This window comes from Polypterus senegalus, chromosome 1 (assembly GCF_016835505.1).
Source record: "Polypterus senegalus isolate Bchr_013 chromosome 1, ASM1683550v1, whole genome shotgun sequence".
Classification (NCBI taxonomy): Eukaryota; Metazoa; Chordata; class Cladistia; order Polypteriformes; family Polypteridae; genus Polypterus; species Polypterus senegalus.
In genome coordinates, this window is record NC_053154.1 from 80,916,167 (window position 1) to 80,940,758 (window position 24,592).

Below are 24,592 nucleotides of genomic sequence, written 5' to 3' on the forward strand. Positions count from 1 at the left end.
CCAGGTCATGTCACTTGCAAAAATTCTCAGATGATTCTGTACTTATGGGGTGTATTGATAAAGGGGATGTGACAGAGTATAAGAGTCAGGTTGAGAACTTTGCTCCTTGGTTCAGAAAAAAATGTCTGCAACTTAACATCAGCAGAACCAAGGAACTGGACCACACCACACCAAAGAGCCTCTATGTTCAGTCACTATTCAAGGAGAGGACATAAAGGTGGTCTACTCCTACCAGAACTTGGGGGTCCACATCAATGACAAGTTAGACTGGTTTCAGAACACAGAGAAACTATATAAGATTAGCCAGAGCAGGCCACAGCCAGACTGTGTTCCTTTGATGTGGGTAGTGACATCCTAAACAGCTTCTATAACTCTGAGGGCCAGTGTGATTTTTTTTTTTAAATGTTGTCTGCTGGGCTGTTAACATCACGTCAAGAGAGGCCCACTAAATCAACACACTAATTAAAAAGACAGGCTCAGTTATGGGACACACTTTGAATTCCCAGAGGTCGTAACAAAAGAAAGAATTTAAACAAAACTGAGTTCCATTATGAACAATGCTGCACATCTTCTCTCTGACACACTAACACTAAGGCCTTTTAGTAAACAGATGTTTTCTTTCTTTTTAATTTTCTTTCTTTTCAGTCATTCTGGAGTTTGTTCAGGATATAGTGTATCTATCTATCTATCTATCTATCTATCTATCTATCTATCTATCTATCTATCTATCTATCTATCTATCTATCTATCTATCTGAGGGTTTTACTGATCTCCTGCTGCTTAATCCCAACCTCCCAAACATTTATTCTCTGTTTCCAACCCATTACCTAATTTCACTCCCTGGCATGCCCGGAGGATGGGGAACAGTGAGTCAACAGGCTGTCAGTGCTCCACCTTATTTTGCAATGGACATGTATTTGTTTTTAATTTGTCTTGGCTTAATATAATATACATCCAATTATGCTTGCAAAAAAACAAATGGAGAACCAGAAGCCCTCAGCGCTGACTGTAGTCACCTTCCTTTTACATTGGGGTAGTGAGTGCGCATGTGATACAGCTAAGATTCTGTTCTCTTATTTAGAGACAGCATCATGGACAATGGCCAAAACATCTCTTTGTATACCAAAGAAAATTCCTGGTCTCACAGAAGGATATAGTCATAGTCACTTTCAGCAAGGTATTGTGACACTGCTGAGAAAATAAAAATAGAAAAGGCTGTAAGTGCTGTGCAAAGCACTGGTCCATATGCGCACATATTTTAAATACATATAGTTATAAAATGGACATCTCATCCAGGATTGGTCCTTGCTAAGGACCCGGGCCCAGTGCTGCTGGGATGGTGTACCTCAATTGAATTAAGCAGATATAAGCAAGTTTTGTTTTGTCAGATCCCCAGGATGACTGCAGATTGTAATAACCTAATTCTAATCTTAAAAAATATGATCTTGTGTTTAGAGAGCCATAGCAGCACACAGATTAGTGGTAGCCCATCCTTATGCAGTCTGCATGTTCGTCCCGTGTCTGCATGGGTTTTCATCTGGCTATCCTGTGTTTATTTCAACATCCCAAAGACATTTGTGTTTGATTGATTGGTAGTTCTAAATTTGTCTGATGTGAGTGAGCCTGCAGAGAAAACTCCCCGGTGTTAAAGCAACATTTAAATTGTATTTATGGAAACACTCTTTCCATATATACACCTTTAAGAGGTACTTTAGCAGTATAACAGTTCATTCAACACTGACAATTTTACCGTGGGGTGTGTCCTACAAAGACTTGGCACCACCATCTAGTGCTATTGTAGCTACTGCTTTGCACGCTGTTCTGCTGGGATAGGCAGTGTATCCTCACGATTATATAAAAAATGTACGGATGGAGTATATATATATATATATATATATATATATATATATATATATATATATATATATATATATATATATATATATATATATATATATATACAGTAATTTGATACTATCCGTATGTATGGTGTTTGTGTCAATACCCCGTATGTATGGTGTTCGCGTCAATACCTCGACTCAATACAAGTTAGAACCATGCAATGGGTCTCTGCCTCTGTAGTTAGAACATAACGTGGCAAACACGGACGCAGTATTGCATGATTGGCTAAGAATGTTCGAATGCTTCAGTGACGCCGCTGGACGGCTGAGTATAGCAAGTCAGTGTTGATTTGAGCAGATAACAGTAAGTTGGTTTTTGGAGCATTGGTTTGGGGGGGCGTACTTTACAGGTCTAACATTGTCGACTGACTTAAACCCTTCGACCGCTCTGGAACCATAAGCAATTTAGAACATATCGCCATTTGCTTGGTACGTCGAAATCTATGTTTGGTGAGTTCGGTTTTGGCATCCGTCCTTCTGACATCTATCGGTAAACTGAGTATTGATGGCTGGGTATTAACAACAGTCATTGTTTAAATTTTAGCTGATCTCAGATCTAAAATGACCACGCCAACATAATTATTACTCCGGCTCTGATTAGAGTCATAAAATACGTTTTGTTTTGAAAATTTGTTTGCCGGAAAAAATCAAATGAGGTGCACCGAAGAGCTGAGTTCATGTCTTGCAGCCCCGGTTAAACAGGAAGCTCTTCGTTACATCGGCCAAAAAGGTCTATATTAAGCAGTCAGTGCCATGATAACAAAATCATTTCAAGGACTTAAAAAAACAAATAATTCTTTGCAAAGAAAGTATGAATTTCACAAATGTAGAATTTGTAGCCCGATTCGATCGGGCTCCCAGTCGCTAGTATATATATATATATATTGACTGCACATCTCTCCAATCATTTTCTGAACCTACCTAACCAGTACAGTCAAGTACTGGTTTATGTTTATTTTTACCTGTTGTGAGAGCACAATGCACAATCGGGGTCCCCAATAACAGCTCACCCACTCTCATTAAACCAGCATAAAACATGGAGCTGCAAAGAGACTTCATCAGGTTAGCGTAACATTTGAAAACAGGAGCATTTAAAGGAGAAGAAGGCTAGTGATGCCATCACCACAGCTAAAGCTATAAAAAGATGTTCAGATTGAGGACTATTGATCCTAAATGTTGAGATTTCGTGCATATTAAAGCAAAAAAAAAATGACAACTGAGTTAGTCTATGAAGAGCTGGCCTACTGTACAGGGCTTGTTCAGGCCATGTGCCCAGTGTTGCTGGGATGGGCTTTGGCACCCTGCGATATTAACACTATGTTTAGCAGGTTCAGGGATGGGTGGATGGAATTGTGAGTTTGTATTTAAACAGACTGAAATTCCAGTACCCCATTTTCAATGCCTGTGTATTAAAGATATAAAGTATCTTCAGTCAATGATGGTAAAATCTGTGAATTCTTCACGGCTCAGATTATTTAGTCTGCCTTTTGATAACCTGCATTAACTTTTGTAACTCGACTTTTTTTTTATAATTTAAGGGTTTGTATGAAGAAAAAAAATCTTTAAGAGTGGAATGGAGGGGAGGCTTGGAGATTAAAAGGAAGATGAGTGGCATCTGTTTCGTATTAAGCCGCAGAGTGTGCGCCGAGACTCGGGAGAAGTTTTAGAGCCGCTCTGGCATCTCCGTTTTTTTCCTTCTGACGAGTGGCGTCAGTGTCTCCAAAAGAAATCAGCACCACAAAAATGCAGGCCTGAAGAGCGAGTGGATTGGACTGTGGATGGACTCTGAACTTCTGTCTAAACCTGTGAACTTCAAACTATGGGATTTCAGGAAAGGCCACAGTTGTTTTTTGTTTTCTAAGTCTAAGGAGGGGGGCCTTTATTTCAGATTGATTTTTTTTTTCAGCTTATAGACATTTCACCCCAGAAATTCCCTGCAGAATTTTGAAGATGGAATTTTGTTTCTTCAATTAAAGCTGTTGCAGACCTTTATTTAATATTAAGCAGAATGAAGGTCATCTCTAAAAGAAAAGTATGCTAATTTTATTTTTGGAAGACTTTTTTCACATCTTTTTGGTGGCTCACCAGTTATCCCAAGAGGATCCTTCATCAGCTTTTACAGAATATGACAAGAGCTGACCTCTACAGTGCAAAAGGTAAAGCAAACGATTCCTAGGAGGATGGACTTGCATGACAAATCTTCCTTGTCTTCTTTAATGATCACCACAGCCCAGCCTTTTCGCAGGGCTGGTAGAGCGTCAGACATCTCCTGCATGGTATCGCTTGACAGTGCTGCCCACGCGGATTCCGAAGACAACAAAAAAGACAAAACTACTCAGTTCTCCATCCGGTCTGCCAGCACTATGAAACGCTTTCCTGAGGTCACCTCCTCTTTACGCAGATTCAGCTTACAGGAAAGGAGGAATATATTTGAGCAGGGTTGTGATGGTACTGTCAAGTCTCCAACTTGGAAAAGTGGCAGCAGAGATGGAAGTAATAGTAATGGTTGCAGGCATAGTGATGCCACATGGAGCAAGGAAAGGCTGAAACATCTGGGCAAACCTGTGCCGCCACCAATACCACCCAAGCCCACGGCAGACAGGGTTGATGAAGTAAAGAAAAGGATGCAGTCTGAGTCTGCCTTTAGTGCTCTTAAGACATTTGAATGTGCCAGCTCTGCCAGGTATAAGGACCATGAGTGTGTCCAAAAGGAATGTGACTACTGTCTAAGAAAAGAATCTAAAAGTGATCTCAGGGATGGCACTGAGCAGAACAAATTAAAGGCTTTAGCTGTTAATGAGGAGGCAGAGGCCATATGCTATAATTATACTTTGAATCCACAGAGAGACAGCCAGAAGCTGACATTTAAACCCAGCACAGATATGGAGACAGACACCAACATTTCATCACAGGAGTTCATAAACACCACTCCAGGAGAAGCTTCTGCTCTTCAATACAAGCCCTTCATGAGTGAGGCCATGGACCGCAGCAGCCATACTGGGAGTTTCTCAGGGAGGTATGTGTGGAAATCCATAGACAATGGAAATGCACTTTCAAAACAGCCAAAGTGCACATCTTCCCAAGATCAATCCGGCCACTCTCATCCACCAGTGGTGTCAGAAGTAACTGGGACTTCAGGCAGCCTGTTGTTACTAAGCAGCCAACAACACAATAGAAGCCAATCTTTGAAGAAGGATGGATCAAGTGAAAGCAACTTGAGCCAGCAAAAAGCATGGCAGCAAAAGCCTGCCCTGTCAAGAGAAGAGACGGAGCAAGGCTGGACCAGTAAGCAATATGGGAAATGCCCCGAAAGCCTAATCCAAAGTCTTGCTGCAAACTATGGCAGACACCGTGATGCTGTAAGTGCAGTTGGGGGTGTGGAGACACCTTTTACAGTCAAAGTCAAAGAGCGTTTATCAAGTCGGAGAAAGGATGGCCTCCATGGCAGAATCCAGATGAAATCAGGAGATGTTTACACAGTAAATCCAGGATGCCAAACAGAGATGCCCAGGTCAGGATCTGCCCTTCTAACCCACTGTTCAGCCTTTGAGCAGGAGCTGCTAAGTGCAGTACCATCTGTGAGAAGCAGAATTCATTCCTTTGAAATGCTAGGCAGTGGGAAGGAGAATTTTAGAAAGTCAGATTCTGTATTACAAAGATCAGCCTCCTCACACATTTTTAGTGCTCCATCCTCTGGTATTTATTCAGCTTCTAAAGGGCTTCAAAGACATGAGTGGCCAAACTCATCTCGGCCCTGCCCTGTGGAAAATAAACAAGTCAACCAGGACACCTGTGGCAGGACATCGCCGAGTGTTCCAAAGACTTCTGGTTTGATGGGAGAGGAATGGAGAAAGGATAACAAAAGGGCGACAGCCAAAGACTCATGTGAAATCGTAATCAGACAACGAGAGGTTCCGAGCAATGCGATTTACCAAGAAAATAGCAGCCTTCACCCTCATTTAGAAGCAAATAGCAGGAATGTAGAAAAAACATGCGATTTAAAAGACTTAGGAGATGTTGCTCGGAGAGACCCTTTGCAGAAAACAACATTGATAGGTGACTGGCTCTGTCTTCCACCAGGTGCACTTCATCTGAGCAATTCACGGCTTGAGGGGTTTTCTGATTTGACAACCACTGAGCAGGAAAGTGTACCAGCAGAGTCCACCGAATATCTGGACTGCGGTGCTTCCAATAAGCTGAAAAACAATAACGAGGAGTTAGCTGTCCACCCAGCTGCTAGCCCGCCCCGTGGCAGGGCACCCTCTTCTAACATTTCACCACTTTGGACCTCATCCCCAGTAGTGTGCAGCCAGCTCAATGGAAAGAGAGGACTTGACAATCCTTTGTGTTCCCTTGAAACACATCCATCTCTACCATCAAAACTGGGTGAGAACGGTTCATCTGATGAAGAGGATTCCGATTCAGTACTGACCTCCCTGAGTGACTTCAGTCAGACTGATACCAGAAGCTTCTCCTTAAGGTAAAGTTATGGCTCAAATCAAAGCAAACATGGAAAGCTATTCCTAAAAGCAGTAGATATACTGTGTTATCTTATTATTCTGTCATACATCCCTTATTACGGCAAATCTAGCCACAGCAGTTTTGTGTTATATTTTGTCATGGTGCTGGAAAGTGGCAATGTGTAACATATTGGTTGTTCAGTTAGAATTTTATTGTGCCCTGTACATGTGACACTGCTACTACTGCTATCATTATTACTACCTTTTCTGAATCGTTAAAAAATGATCACATTTTAGGTTTTACCTGCTTAACTGCATTGCAGCCATGCATGTATTTTTGTGATTATTTTCTTGTTATAGCACACTTTGGTAGCGCAGTGGTGCAGCATTTAGTACATTAGCTAACAGCTCAAATGTCCTAGCTTAGAGTTCCAGTTCCAGCATGGCGTGTGTGAAGTCTGCACATTCTCCCTGTGGGTGGGCTTTGCTCTCCCATCCCAAGGACATGTATGTTAGGTTAACTTGTTTAGCGACTATGCGTGATTGTGCTGTACAAAGGAGTGCCACTCCATCCAGGGTTGTCTCTAGACAGTGTAGCCTCCCTGAGGCCCTGAGTTGGATTAAATAGTTTAGAAAATGTGTGGATGGGTGGCTACAGCATATCTGCTGCAGAACAACTGTAACGATGAAGATTTCCATTTTGCAGTTTCAGGTTTATTTTGTCTAATGTGGCAAATGAAACTAAATTTCTTTTCTTCTTCACCCACTTAAAAAGTGCAGTCCCAGCAGTCAGTCAACATAATACTACAATTTAGTGAGAAAAACAATACAGCATAAAGAGCATCAGGAAATAAAGGGCGGAAATTCATTCAAGTGTCAAATTCATTCTAGCGTCGAAGTGCCTCCTTCAGTGTGGACTCTCAACATTGTTATCCAACAATCCCAAAGTTTCCACCCTTCTGTCCAGGAATTGTCACATCTTCGAGTTAAAAGTTTAAATATGTCTCTCCAACACTGTAATTAAGGTTTGCAGAGATAGTAAAGGATTTTATTTTTGTGGAACCCAACAACATAGACAGGCAGGTCTTTCTAAACCTATCATCAAAAGAGATACAAAACAAGAGACGGCACAGTGCACAGTGACTGGCTGCATCTTCAGACACAGTCAGTTTATCGCTCAGCTTGCCAAGATCTTCCAATTCTGAGCCATGAGGACTGAGAGAGTCATGTTTAGATACCGTAGGAGTGTGAGCCAAATTGTCAGCAGACTGGTGCTTTTCTTTCTTTGTCTTTTAGTACTGAGAATGCTGAAAGGCACTGTTCATAAAGATTTTAGCACAGAGCTTTCTGCTTTGCATTGGTTCAACTTTCAGGTTGTAGTGTTCATCTTAAATCTTTCTAAGATCTGTGAAGTTTTATTCAAGATATTAAACCAATAAGAACAAGTAATAGTATGGAGAGGACAAACAGGTAAAAAAATCTACACAATATGTGAAGTAATCAAATCACAGGAGAAGATCAAAAAATAAGGAAACATTAAAAGGTATTCACAACGGTCATCAGGAGAAAAATCCAAAAGTGTGCAACAAACATTCAGAAACCCTAGAAATCTTAAGTCAAAACATGAAATGTAAAAAATGGCTTTCACACAAGAAAACAACCACAATGTGAGCACACATAACAGGGTAGGTGTGACATCTTATTGTCTTCTGCCAGTTCCCATTATGTCACTGCTTTCTAATTGGTGTTTTACAAACACAAGCGGGTGGGTGAGGAATTAGCACTGGGGAGTTTGGGTCAGGGTGGGAATATGTTGACGTACATTTCCTAAATTGTCTTTGTTTATTAGTTAGAGCTAAATCCAAATATGTTTTGATGGAAATGTAATAACTAAACATTCGTGGGAACTCATAGCAGTTGCCACTGCATAGTGAATACCCATGAATAATGGTGACTGAGATAATATACCCGTCACCAGGCACAAAAAGCACGTAATCGATGTCATATGCAAATAAAAACTCATGGAACCATACAACAATTAGTCTCATGTGGTCCATCAGTGCTTCAGATACATGACTTTTACCAGAGGTCCATAACAACTTTCTCTACATGCTGATGTTCAGGCCAGAATTCTGCTGCATGCATGCAGGATTTGGAATGGGCTTCCAAAGGGGCACTCCACTTCTATATTTCTGCATATGTCACACCCTTGATGGACATTGGCAGCAGGTATTGGTAATGCATTTGATCAGGAGAAACAAGCCTTCCTCTTGAATAATCCCACGGACATTTCATGTCAAGGATACAAAACCCTGCAAGTGCTCTTTCTGTTAACAAATCTAAGGTGCACTGAGTACCTGCTAAAATATTCATAGCTATATGAGTGTAAGTCAATAATTTTCCACACTTTTGTCATCATTTTGTTTGGGTTGGCTATACAGCTTTCCCTATGCATATTTGGCAACGTGGTGTGTACGTGGTCAAGTTTAGACCTTGATCAGTCAGTTTCCCTTGTTGCTTTCTAGGAGTAAGCATGGCTACTCTGCTCTCCATTTGCACCAAAGAAGAGCAGTGTGCAGCAATATGCTTTATATGGGCCTTTGGTGTTCCAGGTGCCAAAATCAAAGGTTTTTCTGTACAACATGAAGACAGCATTTTACCACAGTGGAGTTTTTACATATGGGTTCAAAAATCTTTAGACAAGTGTTACGCACAAAGAAGGAGAGGGACTCCCATTCACGTCCACTACTGATGACAACATTGAGCATTGATGAACCTCTATGGCTTTGAAGAACAGCAGTGAATCAGTGCTTGCTGCTCTTCTGTGATGCAAACCAAGAATGGAACAACCATGTTTACTCCTTGAAAACTACAAGAGAAACTGACTGACCAAGGTAGAAAGTTTTTACTGCTTTAACCAGGGACACTCCACGTTTCCACATGTGCATGGGGAAAGCTGTACATCCAACCCAAAATAATTATTGACTTACCCATGTGGTTAATTTAGTATATTAAATAAAATAATCCAAGATAAAATGAAAACAAATTGATAAGGAAAGAGAATACATAATCATTTCAGAATCTCCATCCATTTAAAGCCTTCTTAATCCAATGTCGGTGTTGTAGCCTATCCCCTCAACACTGAGCATAAGACAGGAACAGCTCTGGAAATTGCACCAGATCATCATTGGACACACTCCCGCAAACACTCGCACAGGGATAGATTAGAGTTGCCAGTCAACTTAACTTTGGGATGTGAGAGGAAAACTGTAGTACCCAGAAAAAAAGCCCATGGCCGGCAATGTTGCATTAAATAGAACTGAACGAACCAATAACCCTCACCTTAGCTGACTCTCTTGGAAGAAATTGGGCATGAGAAAAGGACAATGAGAGAAAATGGGATGTGTTTTGTCATGGACCCACGCACACCACAAGCCATCTCAGTAAAAAAAAGAGTCTTGTGTCAATCCAAGATGGATGTCCTTTATTTATACCAGTGGTGGAGACTTACCATGTGCTCTTGTGCAGTGCAATAGGGCAGACTGAAGAAATCTAAAACACTAGCTTCTTTGATCAGTTAGGCTTATGTACATTTAACAGCTAGAAAGCATTTCAGTTACATCAATCAGCACACAGATAAACAGCATATTCTAGTTACAACTCTCCGTTATTACGTACTACCCAAAGGTCCCAAAATGGGTAATCATTAAAAATCTTGGGTAAATATGTGCTTCATAGAAATAAGATTTCTCATATGTAAGCTGTTATCAAAGAATAAAATATAAAGTTAAAATGTTATATATAATCTCATGTTCTAATTTAAATGTGCTGGTATAAATGATGTCAAGAATTTTTAGTTGAACAGAGTGGTAGTTTCAAGCCAGCCCCGAACCCGTAACATATGGATTATAATGGCTCTCAAAATCAATGTCTTACTGGCTTGATCTTAAGGGTGGTTTCTGGCCTTGGCCGAGCAGATATCACTTGTGAACAGTGTGAGTGAAACACTTGCTGGTGAAGTCAGCTGTGCCCTGTCTCTCACCTTACTGCACAGTGCCTCAGCCTCCACAAGATGCCATGTGTAATTCAAGTGAAGCGGACCAGGAAACTTTCTAGTTGTACGCAAGGACACCTCCAAAAGTGACCAATGAAAGTGCATCTAATAGATAGATTGTTTGTGGAACACACAAACCAGAAAGAAGAACATTAAGACCAGAAGTGTCAATGAATTGAATGAGCTTTCATGATGGGGTTAAACAAGAAATGTAGTAAAGAGAAAGTGTTAACTGGCAGTGTAAACCTTCTAACCAACAAAACATTTGGACGGAATTCATGTTTATTATCAGTATAGATGTCAGCATCATACATTTTCTGGTCATCTGAGATATAAACAAAACTTCCAATTGGTTTTAGAATTAGAATTAGAACAATCTAGACGAGAACAGGCCATTCAGCCCAACAAAGCTCGCCAGTCCTATCCACTTGCTTCGAGTCGAGTTTTGAAAGTCCCTAACGTCTTACTGTCTACCACACTACTTGGTAGCTTATTCCAAGTGTCTATCGTTCTTTGTGTAAAGAAAAACTTCCTAATGTTTGTGCGAAATTTACCCTTAACAAGTTTCCAACTGTGTCCCCGTGTTCTTGATGAACTCATTTTAAAATACAAGTCTCGATCCACTGTACTAATTCCCTTCATAATTTTAAACACTTCAATCATGTCACCTCTTAATCTTCTTTTGCTTAAACTGTAAAGGCTCAGCTCTTTTAATCTTTCCTCATAATTCAACCCCTGTAGACCTGGAATCAGCCTAGTCGCTCTTCTCTGGACCTTTTCAAGTGCTGCTATGTCCTTTTTGTAGCCTGGAGACCAAAACTGCACACAGTACTCAAGATGAGGCCTCACCAGTGCATTATAAAGGTTGAGCATAACCTCCTTGGACTTGTACTCCACAGATCGTGCTATATATCCTAACATTCTGTTTGCCTTCTTAATGGCTTCTGAACACTGTTTGGAAGTTGATAGCTTGGAGTCCACTATGACTCCTAAATCCTTCTCATAAGGTGTACTCTCGATTTTCTGACCGCCCATTGTGTATTCAAACCTAATATTTTTACTTCCTATGTGTAATACTTTACATTTACTGACATTAAATTTCATCTGCCACAAATCTGCCCAAGCCTGTATGCTATCCAAGTCCTTCTGTAATGATATAACGGATTCCAAATTATCTGCTAATCCACCTATCTTGGTATCATCTGCAAACTTAACCAGCTTGTTACTTATATTCCTATCCAAATCATTTATATATATTAAAAATAGCAGCGGCCCTAGCACTGACACCTGTGGAACACCACTCTTAACATCGGCCAGTTCTGATGAGGTTCCTCGCACCATCACCCTCTGCTTCCTGTGTCTGAGCCAATTCTGCACCCATCTAAAAACATCACCCTGAACTCCCACTTCTTTTAACTTGATGCCCAACCTCTCATGTGGCACCTTATCAAATGCTTTCTGAAAGTCCAGATAAATAATATCATAAGCTCCACTTTGATCGTATGCTTTTGTTGCAACCTCATAGAATTCCAACATGTTAGTAAAACATGACCTCCCTCTTCTGAACCCATGCTGACTGTTCAGAATAACTCCTGTCCTTGCCATGTGTTGCTCAATCTTATCCTTAATAATTCCTTCCATTAATTTTCCTGTGATGCTTGTTAAGCTTACTGGCCTATAGTTGCTTGGATCTGCCCTGTCACCCTTTTTATATAATGGGATGATATTTGCCATTTTCCAGTCCTTTGGAATCTCTCCAGTGCACAGTGACTTCCTGAAAATATGTGTCAAGGTTTGTGCTCTTGGTTTTCATTCTCAACTTACCATTAAGAAACATTTTGCTATGAAATTACAACTATGATTTTGGTTAACTGTTAGGCTTTTGTGAAAAATAGGATTGACTTTTTGGTCCCACAACCAACAAAATGCCCAGACGCCAGTTAACACTGATAATAATGGGAATTTATTCAGATTAGATGGGACCAGATTAACAATGGGTGAGCAAGAAACAAAACCGAATCTGCCTTAACTAAATTTTGCTTCCTGAACCCTGGTGATCCTACTCTGTCTTTTATGTCTTATTTTTGCCCTTGTCCTTATTTCTGTCCCCAAATTCTCCCAATGTTACAGGTGAGCCATTGCCTTTTCTTCAGGCATGACTTCAATGTCACCCAAAAGACAGACTAGATGAGGAATTTGAAATCCAGATGCTAGATCCATTAAGAAGCACCACTACCCCATGGGAAAATATGTACAAAATGTGGTTTAAGAAATTTGATATTTTACAACTAGTCATACTTATTACATAAATTTAAAATGGTTTTTAAAACTTGTCACTTTGTACATGTATTTAATGATGACATGTAACTGAGGTTTGAAAAGTGGCAAGCAAACTTTAATGTCAGGGCCTTCTCAAGAACCACACTTAAATTATCAAGCTGTTATTATTTAAAGTTACTGAATCCAAAACACTTATAGGTGTTTTTTTTTGCAAGACCAGAATTTCAGAAGTGTAAAGAAAATAGCAAAGAAGGAACTGCTAGTCTTTGTGGTCTTAAAATGAAAGTTCAGAATTTTGCAGATGCAACAGACAAAAAGTTGTGAGCAGCAAAGATTTCTCCTGCTTTTTGTAGAGTTGCGTCATGCACTGCTGAGATGTTTTTGAAATTTCTTTTGATCTTAACAACAACAACATTTATTTATATAGCACATTTTCATACAAAAAGTAGCTCAAAGTGCTTTACATAATGAAGAATAGAAAAATAAAAGACAGTAAAAAAAAAAATAAAATAAGTCAACATTAATTAACATAGAATAAAAGTAAGGTCCGATGGCCAGGGTGGATAGAAAAAACAAAACAAAAAAAAAAACTCCAGACGGCTGGAGAGAGAAAAAAAAAATCTGTAGGAATTCCAAACCATTAGACTGCCCAGTCCCCTCTGGGCATTCTACCTAACATAAATGAAACAGTCCTCTTGGGATTTAGGGTTCTCACGGAAGGACATGATGATGATGGTCAGGCAGACTTCTGCTTTTTGATCCATCCATCATTGTTGGAGCATCATGATGCTTTGAGTAGGTGGTTAAGTGTTCAGTAAAGAATTATGGAACATTGCTCAGTAATGAAATACTCTTTATTTACCAGATTGTGTTCATTTGTTATCATTAACAAAACTGTATGAATGGTGAGTCATTTTAGGATGAATCAAGACTCTTGTGGTTGAAATATTTGTTGCTAGGGTTCTTTGTTTCCAAGATGTCACAGGCCACACTATACTCTTAGCAAACCATCAAGCATTGCACCATACTTAACCCTTTATGCTAATTTTGTGGGACAATTGGCCGAACTTTAATATCGTTGGGGAGGGAAGCAATATGTATTTATGACTTGCTAGCAAAATAGCCAGTTTTGTACAAGCATAAAGATGACTAATGTAATTTAGGGAGAAAGTCATCTCAATAAAACAGATGAACACTTACTTTGTTCTGCTAGCCCACCTGCCCAACATGGCCACCCCCAGAGTGTATGTCTGGCTGCCTCTTACACTTCTGTTTCTGTTGTATAATTTAGTTGCAGAACTTTTGACTTTAGAAATAATGAATAAAAAGACAAAGAAAGCAGAAGCTGACTGCCTTCCTTCCTGTAACCACCTCCCAATGGCAACAGAATAAAAACAAAGTAAATTCTACTAAGATCATTCTTTAATATTGCCACACTTTTACAAACTCTGGCATCTTCATTAATAACAAAAGAAAAATATTCTGTGCTGTAGGCCTGCTGTTCTTCTCTCCAAGCCATCATGCTCTCAGTTATTATAACATTGTAACTTAGTTCATAGCAGTGGCCAGGTGGACACTTCTGCTGGCTAACAGCTCAAGGAGGCTGGAGTTGAATCACACACTGGGTCACAGTCAGTTTGGAGTCTGCATGTTATCCCTGTGACTGCATGTTGTTTCTGTGGGTAAACTGGTTTCCTATGACATTTGTGTGTACTGTTAATTTAGGTTGTTATGGAGTGTGAATGCATCCTGTCCATGATCCTTTCCTGCCTTGAGTCCAGTGCTGCTGGAATAAGCTCTGGCTTTCCACAATTCCAAAAACAGCATTAGACAGGTTTGAAAATGGGTAGTTGGTTGGATGAATTCATTAATTAATTCGCCTAATGGTGAAAACTTTTATATTATGAGTTTTTTATTTTTGTAATATTGCAGTTTAACATAATTTAAAAAGTAACATAAGAAGGTGACATATTCTTAAATGTGCTTAGTCCAGATGAGAGACACTAAAGACTGATTTATACTTCTACATCGAGCCTACACCATAGTTATGTGCAGCGGCTGCACTGTAGATTACATCGTTGATAACAGTTTTATGTTGGGACATGCTTGAATGCTAATTGGTAGTATTTTTATACACAAGAAATGTGAATGATCCATTAAAATAAAGGGCAGTATTTTCCCACCAGGGCGGTATGGTGGCGCAGTGGTAGCGCTGCTGCATCACAGTTAGGAGTACCCAGGTTCGCTTCTCAGGTCTTCCCTGCATGGAGTTTGCATGTTCTCCCCATGTCTGCGTGGGTTTCCTCCGGGTACTCCGGTTTCCTTCCAAAGGCATGCAGGTTAGGTGCATTGGTGATTCTAAATTGTTCCTAGTGTGTGTGCGCACCCTGCGGTGGGTTGGCGCCCTGCCCAGGGTTTGTTTCCTGCCTTGCGCCCTGTGTTGGCTGGGATTGGCTCCAGCAGACCCCGTGACCCTGTAATTAGGATATAGCGAGTTGGATAATGGATGGATTTTCCCACCCCTTCTCTTGCTACTGATTTTCTTCCATAAGCGAATGTATTTCTTTCTAGCTTTTTTTCACTTCTTCATGCATTCATCGACTTCCAAACTAGAAGATGAATGTAAATGTGTTTCATTAGATACATTCTTACCAAGCTGGCCAGTCAGAGCTGAGGGGGTCTGGATAGGGTTTTCATTGGTGTGACACATAGTCACATTTTTGAGGATGTGCACATCCGGCTACTCAGGCAATGGTGTACCTTTGGCATAGGCTTATTGCAGAATTATAAATCAGCCTTGAGGGATGGTGAATATTCAGGCAGCATCAGGCACAAGGATAAGACATGGACACACACAGAGCAATTTTAGAATCATCAGTCAGCCTAACCAACATATCTTTTGGGATACAGGAGGACTACAGACACACAGATAATCTGCATATTCCATACAGATAATGAACAGGCGCAATATGTGAGCCCAAGCCACTGGATGTTTGAGGCAGCAGGTGGGGTGGATTTATTCTTACCAATTGCAATGGCATGTTTTATGAACATGAAATGATTATATAAAATGGAGAAGATACACCATGATGGTTTAGTCCTTGTGCCGGCCCTCTCTTTCACTTTATTATCGTAGTCTTGAGTAGTTTTTATGTGTATCATTTAAAGGCTTAAAATAAGTTTTAGTCTTGACTGAAAAAGATAACACAGCGATGTAAAGCTGCTTTTGTGCGAGTGGGTTTCCTGTTGCGATAAGGATCTTTTAGCTGTCTGTTTTGGGATGGGGCGGGTTATCAGTGACGTCTTCTTAAAAACTGATATGCTGGGTCCTGCTGCTGGATTGGTGTGGTAAGTGTAAGAGTATTGTCATCTGTGCAGAGTACAATGGTATTACTAAAAATGCTGATAACATATAACAAAGGGATTTTAGTCATTGTGTGTAAAGTTCTGCCTTAAACCCCTACACATCTGCTCAGCACCATATCCAATAAAAGAGCAATGCCCAACTCCAGTGCAGCAGTGATTTTCTCAGATACCCGTCTCTATCCGAGGCTTCCTAGGTCAAGTGCTATATATTAAAATAATACTTGTTTGTGTATAACTTATCATTATCAAACCTCTTAATCTACTTTAGGGTTGTGCAGCATATGTTTAAATATTTATTTGATCAAAATCCTGGTTTACTTGACCTCTTATTTACGGATTTCAGCACTTCCCAGATAAATGTAATACACTCCTGTGGTTTTGCTTTCTCACAGCCTGTGTTTTCTTTTGTAAGTCCTTTTGTGTATTGTCTTGACTTCTCTAGCCTGGCTGAGCTGCGCGAGTTTGGACTGGATTTATGCCACCCTGATGATCCCAAAGCAGCTCAAGGCAACCTGATGGATGGCACCGCTTCCCTTGGCTCCAATATGTCCGTCTTATCCTTTGTTTCCCTTATCCCTTCGGAGGATCTCGACAGGATGATTGAAGATGTGCAGGGAGTGAGGGAGGATGTGCTGCAGGTACAGTAGCTGCAGAGCTTCTCTCTACAATGCAGAGCAGGGTCTTCCAATAAGTGGGTTTTCACTTGAGGCCATCAGATGAACTCCGCACTGTTCAGTCAGAAGTAAGCATCAGTTTATAGTACTGTACACCGTGTGTCAGGAACGCTGTGCATGTGAAGCTCCTTCACTCCCGACATTTTAATTGGGGACTTACCTTTTCTTCCTCTACTTCAAATGGTGCTTTTAGTATTTGGTAACCAATAATATTCTTTCTACCATTTACAGTATGTTGATGTACCAGCCTACTGTTGCAGAGCAAAACTAAAATGTTTACTAAAACTGAGGAATATTGAAGAATTTGTAACTCTGCCTTGTACTGACCCCATGACTGTTAGGTTTCTTCATACTGTAACTATGCTTTCATTTAGAGTATGTTATGTCAGTTAAATAACTAATTTATTTTATGAGCATGCAGAGCCAACATAGCAAACTGTGCTTGGCCTGCTATTACAAGAAAATTGGAAATATGCAGTATATATTTATGCCATGGCATGTAGTGCACAAGTTTGTTTGCTGTCATTAATTTGGCGTCACCTAATCAGCCAGTAATAAGCAAGCACATGTGCCAACTGGCAGGTATCCAGCAGAGAAGAGGCTCAGTTAGTGCCTTTTGAACCTGCACACTAAATTGTATCCTCCATCTTGATGTGAATTGGATTATTACATGACATTGACATGGAACTGGCGCCACAATGGGTGTGTGGTAAGAACCAGTCCTGGCTGGGGTTCAGTTTATTACAAGAACACCTACTCTCTCTCTCTCTCTTACACACACACACACACTTTCACTTATGTCTTGCCAATTTACAAGTGCCCCATAGCCTAAAATGCTTATCTGTGGTATATGAGAGGAAACAAAAAGATCCGGAAAAAACATGGAAAGAACATGCAAAATCGACACAGATAGGGGTCAGGTCAAAGCCATGTAGTTGACATCACTTTCCACTAGAAACAGAACTGGTATTTAAAAAAAAGAAATTAGAACCATACTGAAGAGCAAATTACCGTTTGGTCATTTTCAGAATGATACTTGATGATCTGTTCTCTTGTCAGCAGACAATGAAACCACAAGCCACTAACTATGAATATTTGCATTTTACCGATCCATTTTCTACCAGTTTATCCAGTTCAGGGTCACAGGAACCAACCCTGAATGGGGTGCACATCCCTCACATGGCACACTCCACACAGACAGCATCGAGGAGAAGGACTCAAACAAAGGACACTGGTACCATGAGGCAGCAGCTCAAACCACTGTGCCCTAGCTTTTAGAAATTTTTAAGATAAAATACATTCTAGTGTTTATTTTTTAAATGATCAAATGAGATGTAAAAAGGCATATACAAAGATATGTTCAAACAAGCAAAAATGTAAGAAATGACAGCTATCTATCAATAGTCAGCACTGCCAGAAAGAAATCCAATTGACCCAATGGGAAATGCTGTACTGTGGATGTTGAATCTCCAAACAGTGCAACATTGTTGTCCTTTATTCCCAAGGTTTTTCCCTTTCCCTTTGACTAGGAATGGCCAGCAGTAGTGGATTTATTGGCCACTGATGGTGAGTGACGAGTATTGGCCTGTGAACCAGGGCAGGGCACAGTCGTTTTAACAAAGATGAATCTGTGTAATTCATTGGTCCAAAGTATTTCGCCACAGCCAGGCAACTGTGAGTGACAAAGATGTGCCTGCTTGAGCTTTACAGAAGATGCATATGATACTGGCCACAATGACCTTGGATGCTGAGCCCAGCTGTTACAGTGCTGCCTTATGTCACTCCATAAATAGTCTTCACACACCAATGTTCTATTCGTGATGTAAATTCTAAGTTTTTCTGAAAACAAAGATCATACTGAGACATCAAACAGGTTGTCAGCTCTCTTTAAGGATTAATTTATTGTATTCACATCTTTAAAAAGAAAAAGGAAAAGGCGATACTGGGTTGACGTCCATAATTAAAAAATGAAAAGGAAATGGCAGATTTCAAAGGATAGGTTCTTCTTACAGCTGAAGGTACAGAGTCATTGCTAGACTTTCAAGGCAGGTATATAAATTTGCAAATAAAAGAATGTCTCCACACATAACCATGCCCACATAAAAGTGTGATTTTAGAATTAAAGCATTGCAGATTTAATTATGTAGAATGAGATGAAAAAAATATTCTTTTTTATAAAAAATGTATATTCTCTTTCCCTATTTGTACTGCTTTGACAGAAACAAAATCATTATCACGGAAGGAAAAGTCTACTGGGGTGATTTAGCTTAAAGTCAATACACTTTTAGCATTTTGTAACTGTGAGCAATTTGTTTTGTAGCTATCCAGAGGCTCACATTGTGACACACAGACATCACTGAGAAAATGGTGAACTAGTGCTCAGGGAAGCCTGAAATATGTAAATTTGGTAAAAAATATCTATACGGGTAAAGATCAGGCAATACAAGAAAACAATCATATTTCAACCGAATTAAGCAAAAAAAAAACTAGATGGTTAAGCTATAATTTTGTATATAATCATATTAACATTTAGACGTTTTGAGTATTTGAAGCACAGTGCAAAGATGGAAAAAGCAGCCTTTAGCCTGCAGTGATCTTCTTCTAATTTAAATATATTTTTTAAAGCAGGTACTGTAACACCAGTAAGCTCTCTGCATGCACATTTGATATAATTACAAATGCTGATTTATGCATTAATTTTCAGGGTTGTGCAGTGCTGAAGCCTATCTTGACATCTTTGACCACAAAGCAGTCCATGTAAAGGGGCCTGAGTACACAGCAGGGCTCACAAACACACTCACCCACAGTCATTTATACAGGGCCAGATTACAGTGAACTATTAGCCTAAAAAGTATATTTTTGGTTTGCTGGAGGCAGAATAGAGAACAGCCCTCATGAAGACAGGGAGGACATGCTGAGTTTGCACAGAAAGTGACCAAGCCAGGATTTCAAGCCAGTCTCCAGGAGCTGCAAGGAAACCAAGCTAATTGTGTGGCCATATGCGCATTACCTAAGTTTAATTTAGATTAGATTTAGATAGATAGAACAAACCTTATATGAACATACTTTATTTGTGCCCAGGAAAAAAAAGAAAGAAAAGAAAACTTTGATTTGATTAAAGGAGCCTATTAGCGTTTCTTGACACACTTCTGCTGAATGATTTGTTGGCTGAAAGTCCTCAGTGTTAGTGTATCAGAGAGGGGATGTGCAGCATTGTTCATAATGGCCCACGGTTTTGTTTTAATTCTCTCCTATGCTACTAACTCCAGGGGGTGCAGAATGGATTTGGATTTAGATGTGAATTTAGTGTTTCCGTATCTAAAGGAAATCACTTAAACAGTGTTGCAATTTGAGTGTCCATTAGTACACTTTCACTCATGAAAAAGGCAAAGCTTAAAGCTACTTTAAGTAGTGGTCGACGGTTAAACTTGATGGTGTTTCAGGATTGATAAAATGAGACTCTAAATTGGAAGCATACAACTTAATATTTTTTTCACATAATTATTGGACTTGGTGTGAAAAGAACACTAGAATGAGATTTGTTGAGCTAAGGCTAAGATCTTTTTATAACATAACATTCTTAAGCTGGCACAGTCCATTTTAGAGTTGTGGAACCCAGATGTGGACACAAGACAGAAGCAAACTTTGGACTGGGATGCTGGACCCATTGACACACACACTAGTGTTTACACAGGAGTGGCACATTTATATAGCATGCACATATTTTTTCGTGGACGGAGAGAAATTGAATAGACATAGAATCCGGATATTCAGAATCCACACAGACGGCTTGTAGGCACTGAATTCAAAGCTTGGATGCTGAATCTGTGAGGCAGCAGTGCTAACCACTCTCTGATGGCACCACCCAGCAGTTCTATGCTATTTTCTATTTCTCAGTCTTTTGCTAGATGGATGACAATTATAAGGATTCTTCATAGTTGTCCTTATATTACCTTTCATTGATCAAATAAACACTGAAGAAGGTGCACATCTTTTCCTGATATTCCATATTCATTAACGACATAGAAAATACAATTTAAAAATATTTAAATATGTAATGGAGTGCTAGATGTGACATTTAAAGTATTTTTCAAAGGCTATTTAGATGAGGAACTTATGTAAATAACTGACCCCTTTTATTTGCAGTTGATTTATTTATCTTTCTGTTTTGCTTATGAAAAAAACCCACAAGTTTATTAAATAAGCCGTAATTCATAAACACTTAAATCTGTATCATTCCTCAGTCAGCCTGGATTTCCCCTAGCTTAAAACCCCCAAGGATTTTTTTTTAAGAAAATATTTACAGTTCTGGTTTCTATTTAGACAAAACTAAGATTTGCTAACCTTGATGAAGAAGTCAGAAGATTTACCCTGTTACCAAAATGGAAAAAAAAACCTCACCCTGTAGCTTCAGTGCTTTCCCTTACATCTATAAATCCTCTTTTATTAGTCTCTCGCTTTCGTCATCTTTTTGTCCTTCTCTATGCTGACAATTTTGTCATTGTGTCACTTCTGCTTTGTTTCCATTTTTACTCACTCTTTGGCCTAATGGTTGCTCATCTTTTCCTCTTTTGCCCTGTAGAACTATGAAGACATTCACGTTGTTGTTTTGCATAAAGAGGAGGGGGTTGGCCTGGGATTCAGCATTGCTGGCGGCGCCGACCAAAGCAGACCGGTCACGGTAAGCAAGTTCTGTGGCTGAAATGACTTTAGCTTCGTAAAAGATAATTACAATAGCTTAGCCATGTAAGAATTTGAGAATTCATGTAAAACATGTATCTTCTTTACAATGTTCATGGCCTACATTTTTTATAATGTTATTCACTCCTAACTATCATTGAGGAATACTGCTGAGGTGGAAATGATCGATTTTTCCCCAACTTTGCATATGGCTTTTGCACCATAGGACATTTCACCCTTCAGGATGTCACAAATAATGAAATGAATTGCTGCTGAAGTTACTCAGAAAACATGACCAGTGAGCTACCGATTCATGCCATGAAGCTTTGGAAATACACTTACAGTGATGCTTTCTTCCTATTTATTGATGAATGATGATTCCTGAAGTGGTGCCATCTGTGAGATTGAGGGGTCACGGGCAGTCACTAAACTGTCTCCAGATTCCTTGAATCTTTTAATTATATTATGCACTGCTTATACTGAAATACCCAGATTCCTTCTGACCTCTCTTTGAGAAATATTGTTTTTAAACTTCTGAATGATGTTTTTTACACATTTATGGGAAAATTGATGATCCTCAGCTTATCTTTGCTTCTAAAGGATTAGGCCTTTCCTGGATGCAGCTTTTATACCAAACCATGATTACAATCACCTATTGAATATGATCTGCTTCTATTCACATTGTAATTTTCTTTTTAACTCATTATAGGCACTAACTTGCCCCATGAGAACTTTTTTGGAATGTGTTGTAGGCCCTCAATGGCAAGAATGAATGTATACATGTGAAAAAATTAAATTGACCACACTAAACATTAACTATCTTTTCTTTATACTGTTTTTGTTAGATTACAATTCAAAGTTGATTGGTTGTGTTTTTTTTTTTGCTTTTTCCATACGTAGCACAGTATGGTGTATAATGAAAACACATATCACTCTGGAGAATCAACTATTACAAACCAGTTACAGACACTCAAGGTTTGTGAAATGTTTTGACCAGGAAATTAACTGAGCAGAAGAAAGAGGCAGTGTCTAATCTGCTAAGCAAATACACGTAATATAAATGTGATTTTTGGTAGGATTGATCATTTAGTTTAGACCTCTGCTTTTTGTTCACTTTGAGCTCTTCTTATTTTTGTTTACCTAGTTTCTTACAGGCAGAACTGAGTGAGTATGGGTGTGTGCCTTGCAATGCCCTGAAATGTTAACCACTGTTATATCTCGACTTGCACTCAATGCTTCTAGAATAGGTTCTGGTCCCCCTACCCCAGAACCAAGATATGTGAATGTAGAAAACAGGTGGATGGTGGAAATATCTGAAAAAGACGTTTGTTTCTTCCTCTTTAGGTTCACAAGGTTTTTCCCAATGGCCTGGCAGCCCAGGAAGGGACAATTCAACATGGTGATAAAGTTCTGTCAGTTAATGGCTATTCACTTAAGGGCTGTACGCACAGTGAGGCACTCCGAATTCTGCGCAAGTCCCGTATGCTTGCCCAGGCAATCATTGTGCTGCAGAAACAGGGCCCGGTTGACCCAAATGATGTGCAAACACTTAATGTGGACCAAAATGTTGTGAAGAGCTCCATAAAGCTTAAATGTGAACAAGGTGAGTGAACAACATACCTTCTATGGCTTTTTTTTGTATTAGTCACAAATGTGAAGTTAGATATTGGAAGGAAATAACAAAACATCAATAAATTGCCATTAGGTTGGATGCAGGTATTCAACCAGCATATCTTAAAAATTAATGTGTTGTAGAATGTGGCGTCTAGGAATGATTCCTACTCATTATAGCATTTCTTATAATGTCACTTCTGCAATATCTAAGGGCTATAAGTTCTGATAATTGTGAGGGCAAGGAAGGATGGATAATTATGAAGCACTATTGTCTTGGAAAACACCACACCATACAAGATGAAACTGTGGCATATGGGTAATCTCTCTGAACGGTGGTGCACTGAGTACCATCAACTCAGCTTTTGAAAGAAGTGGTTAAGCCCAAGCACATCTTCCCAGTGGTATTAACAGAAACTTTATAGTCAGAGCCACTGTTTAAGCTTCTCATTCTTCTGTTTTTCTGTGATGAAGAAGGTCTTCTCTGCTCTTTGCACACTGCATTATCACATTAGGAATGGTGTTTTTATAGCAACAATGGGGTCCAGTCCTGTGACTGTCCAAATTGAAAACTGTGGGACATTGAATTTCCAGTGTTGCTGAGGCAGCATGAACATGGATGGGTAATGTTGTTTCTTGGCTTGTTTTGCATGTACCAAATAACAGTTCTTATTGTCAGCTCTATGCTTGTTCACTTTTGTGTTTGTGTATCACAAACAAACGTTTGTAGTACCGTTTTGGAGTTCTGTTGTCTGCTATTAGATGATAGTGGTTATTTTTTCTACTTTTTTAAAACAGTTTCTTTAGGCACTCTGGAGATTTGCCCAGTTGTTGTCACAGTACCTGCTAAACAAGAATCCACAAATACATCCCCTTCAGAGTCACTGACTTATGAGAAGAGATTTGCATGTGTCACATTCCTGTCTCATGTATGCCAAACAAATATTTGGCTTACTGGTATTTTCCTATATTTATTGTAGCTGTTGCCACCACGATTATCCTTGTGTTATCTCACATAACTTGCTGCTTCATTTATTTCTGATCTCTTGTTGCTTTTCAGGTAGTAAATTGATTTGCAATGTTTTCACAACATGCTTTAGAAGATTAGTGTGGCTACTGTATTTATTTCATCAGGTTATGTGCATCAAGTGGCTGTTCAGGATAAGAGGACATTATTTAGACTTATTGAGTGGCACAGTGATTGGCGCTATGATTTCAGTCTGCCACCTTCTCATCATCTGTGGTGAAATTTGCACATATTCTCCAGATTGTTATTTCAGGAAAATAAAGTAAATAGGAATGATTTGTTTGTTGGCATAAATGATCCGTTCTTTTCAAAATTGTTTTAATGTTTGCATTTTTTCCCTTGAATGACCACAGATATATGTATGTAAGGTTAGTTGACAATTCCAAGTAAGTTTTGTGTGGGTGTGATTGAGTGGATCCCACAATGGTCGTGTTCAGGGCTGGTTCCTGCCTTACACACAGCACTGCCAGGATAGGCTCCAACCCCCAGGATCTTAAATTGGATTAAGCAGTTGGAAATTTTTTACAACTGTGCAATAA

General features: G+C 39.5%; 1 protein-coding gene across 5 annotated transcripts in view; it reads left to right on the forward strand.

Annotated features, from left to right (window-relative positions):
* si:dkey-92i15.4 overlaps positions 1-24,592 on the forward strand; it is a 49,459-nt gene that overhangs the window by 17,986 nt on the left and 6,881 nt on the right. For 4 of the 5 annotated variants that reach the window (XM_039751940.1, XM_039751933.1, XM_039751949.1 and 1 more), the window contains exons 2-6: positions 3,440-6,381; positions 16,504-16,699; positions 21,318-21,416; positions 22,316-22,390; positions 22,760-23,018. In XM_039751940.1, coding sequence (XP_039607874.1) covers positions 4,082-6,381; positions 16,504-16,699; positions 21,318-21,416; positions 22,316-22,390; positions 22,760-23,018 — 2,929 coding nt within the window. In that variant the 5' untranslated portion in view covers positions 3,440-4,081. The remainder of the gene's footprint in view (positions 1-3,439; positions 6,382-16,503; positions 16,700-21,317; positions 21,417-22,315; positions 22,391-22,759; positions 23,019-24,592) is intronic. The other variant, XM_039751966.1, reaches the window with a different exon arrangement.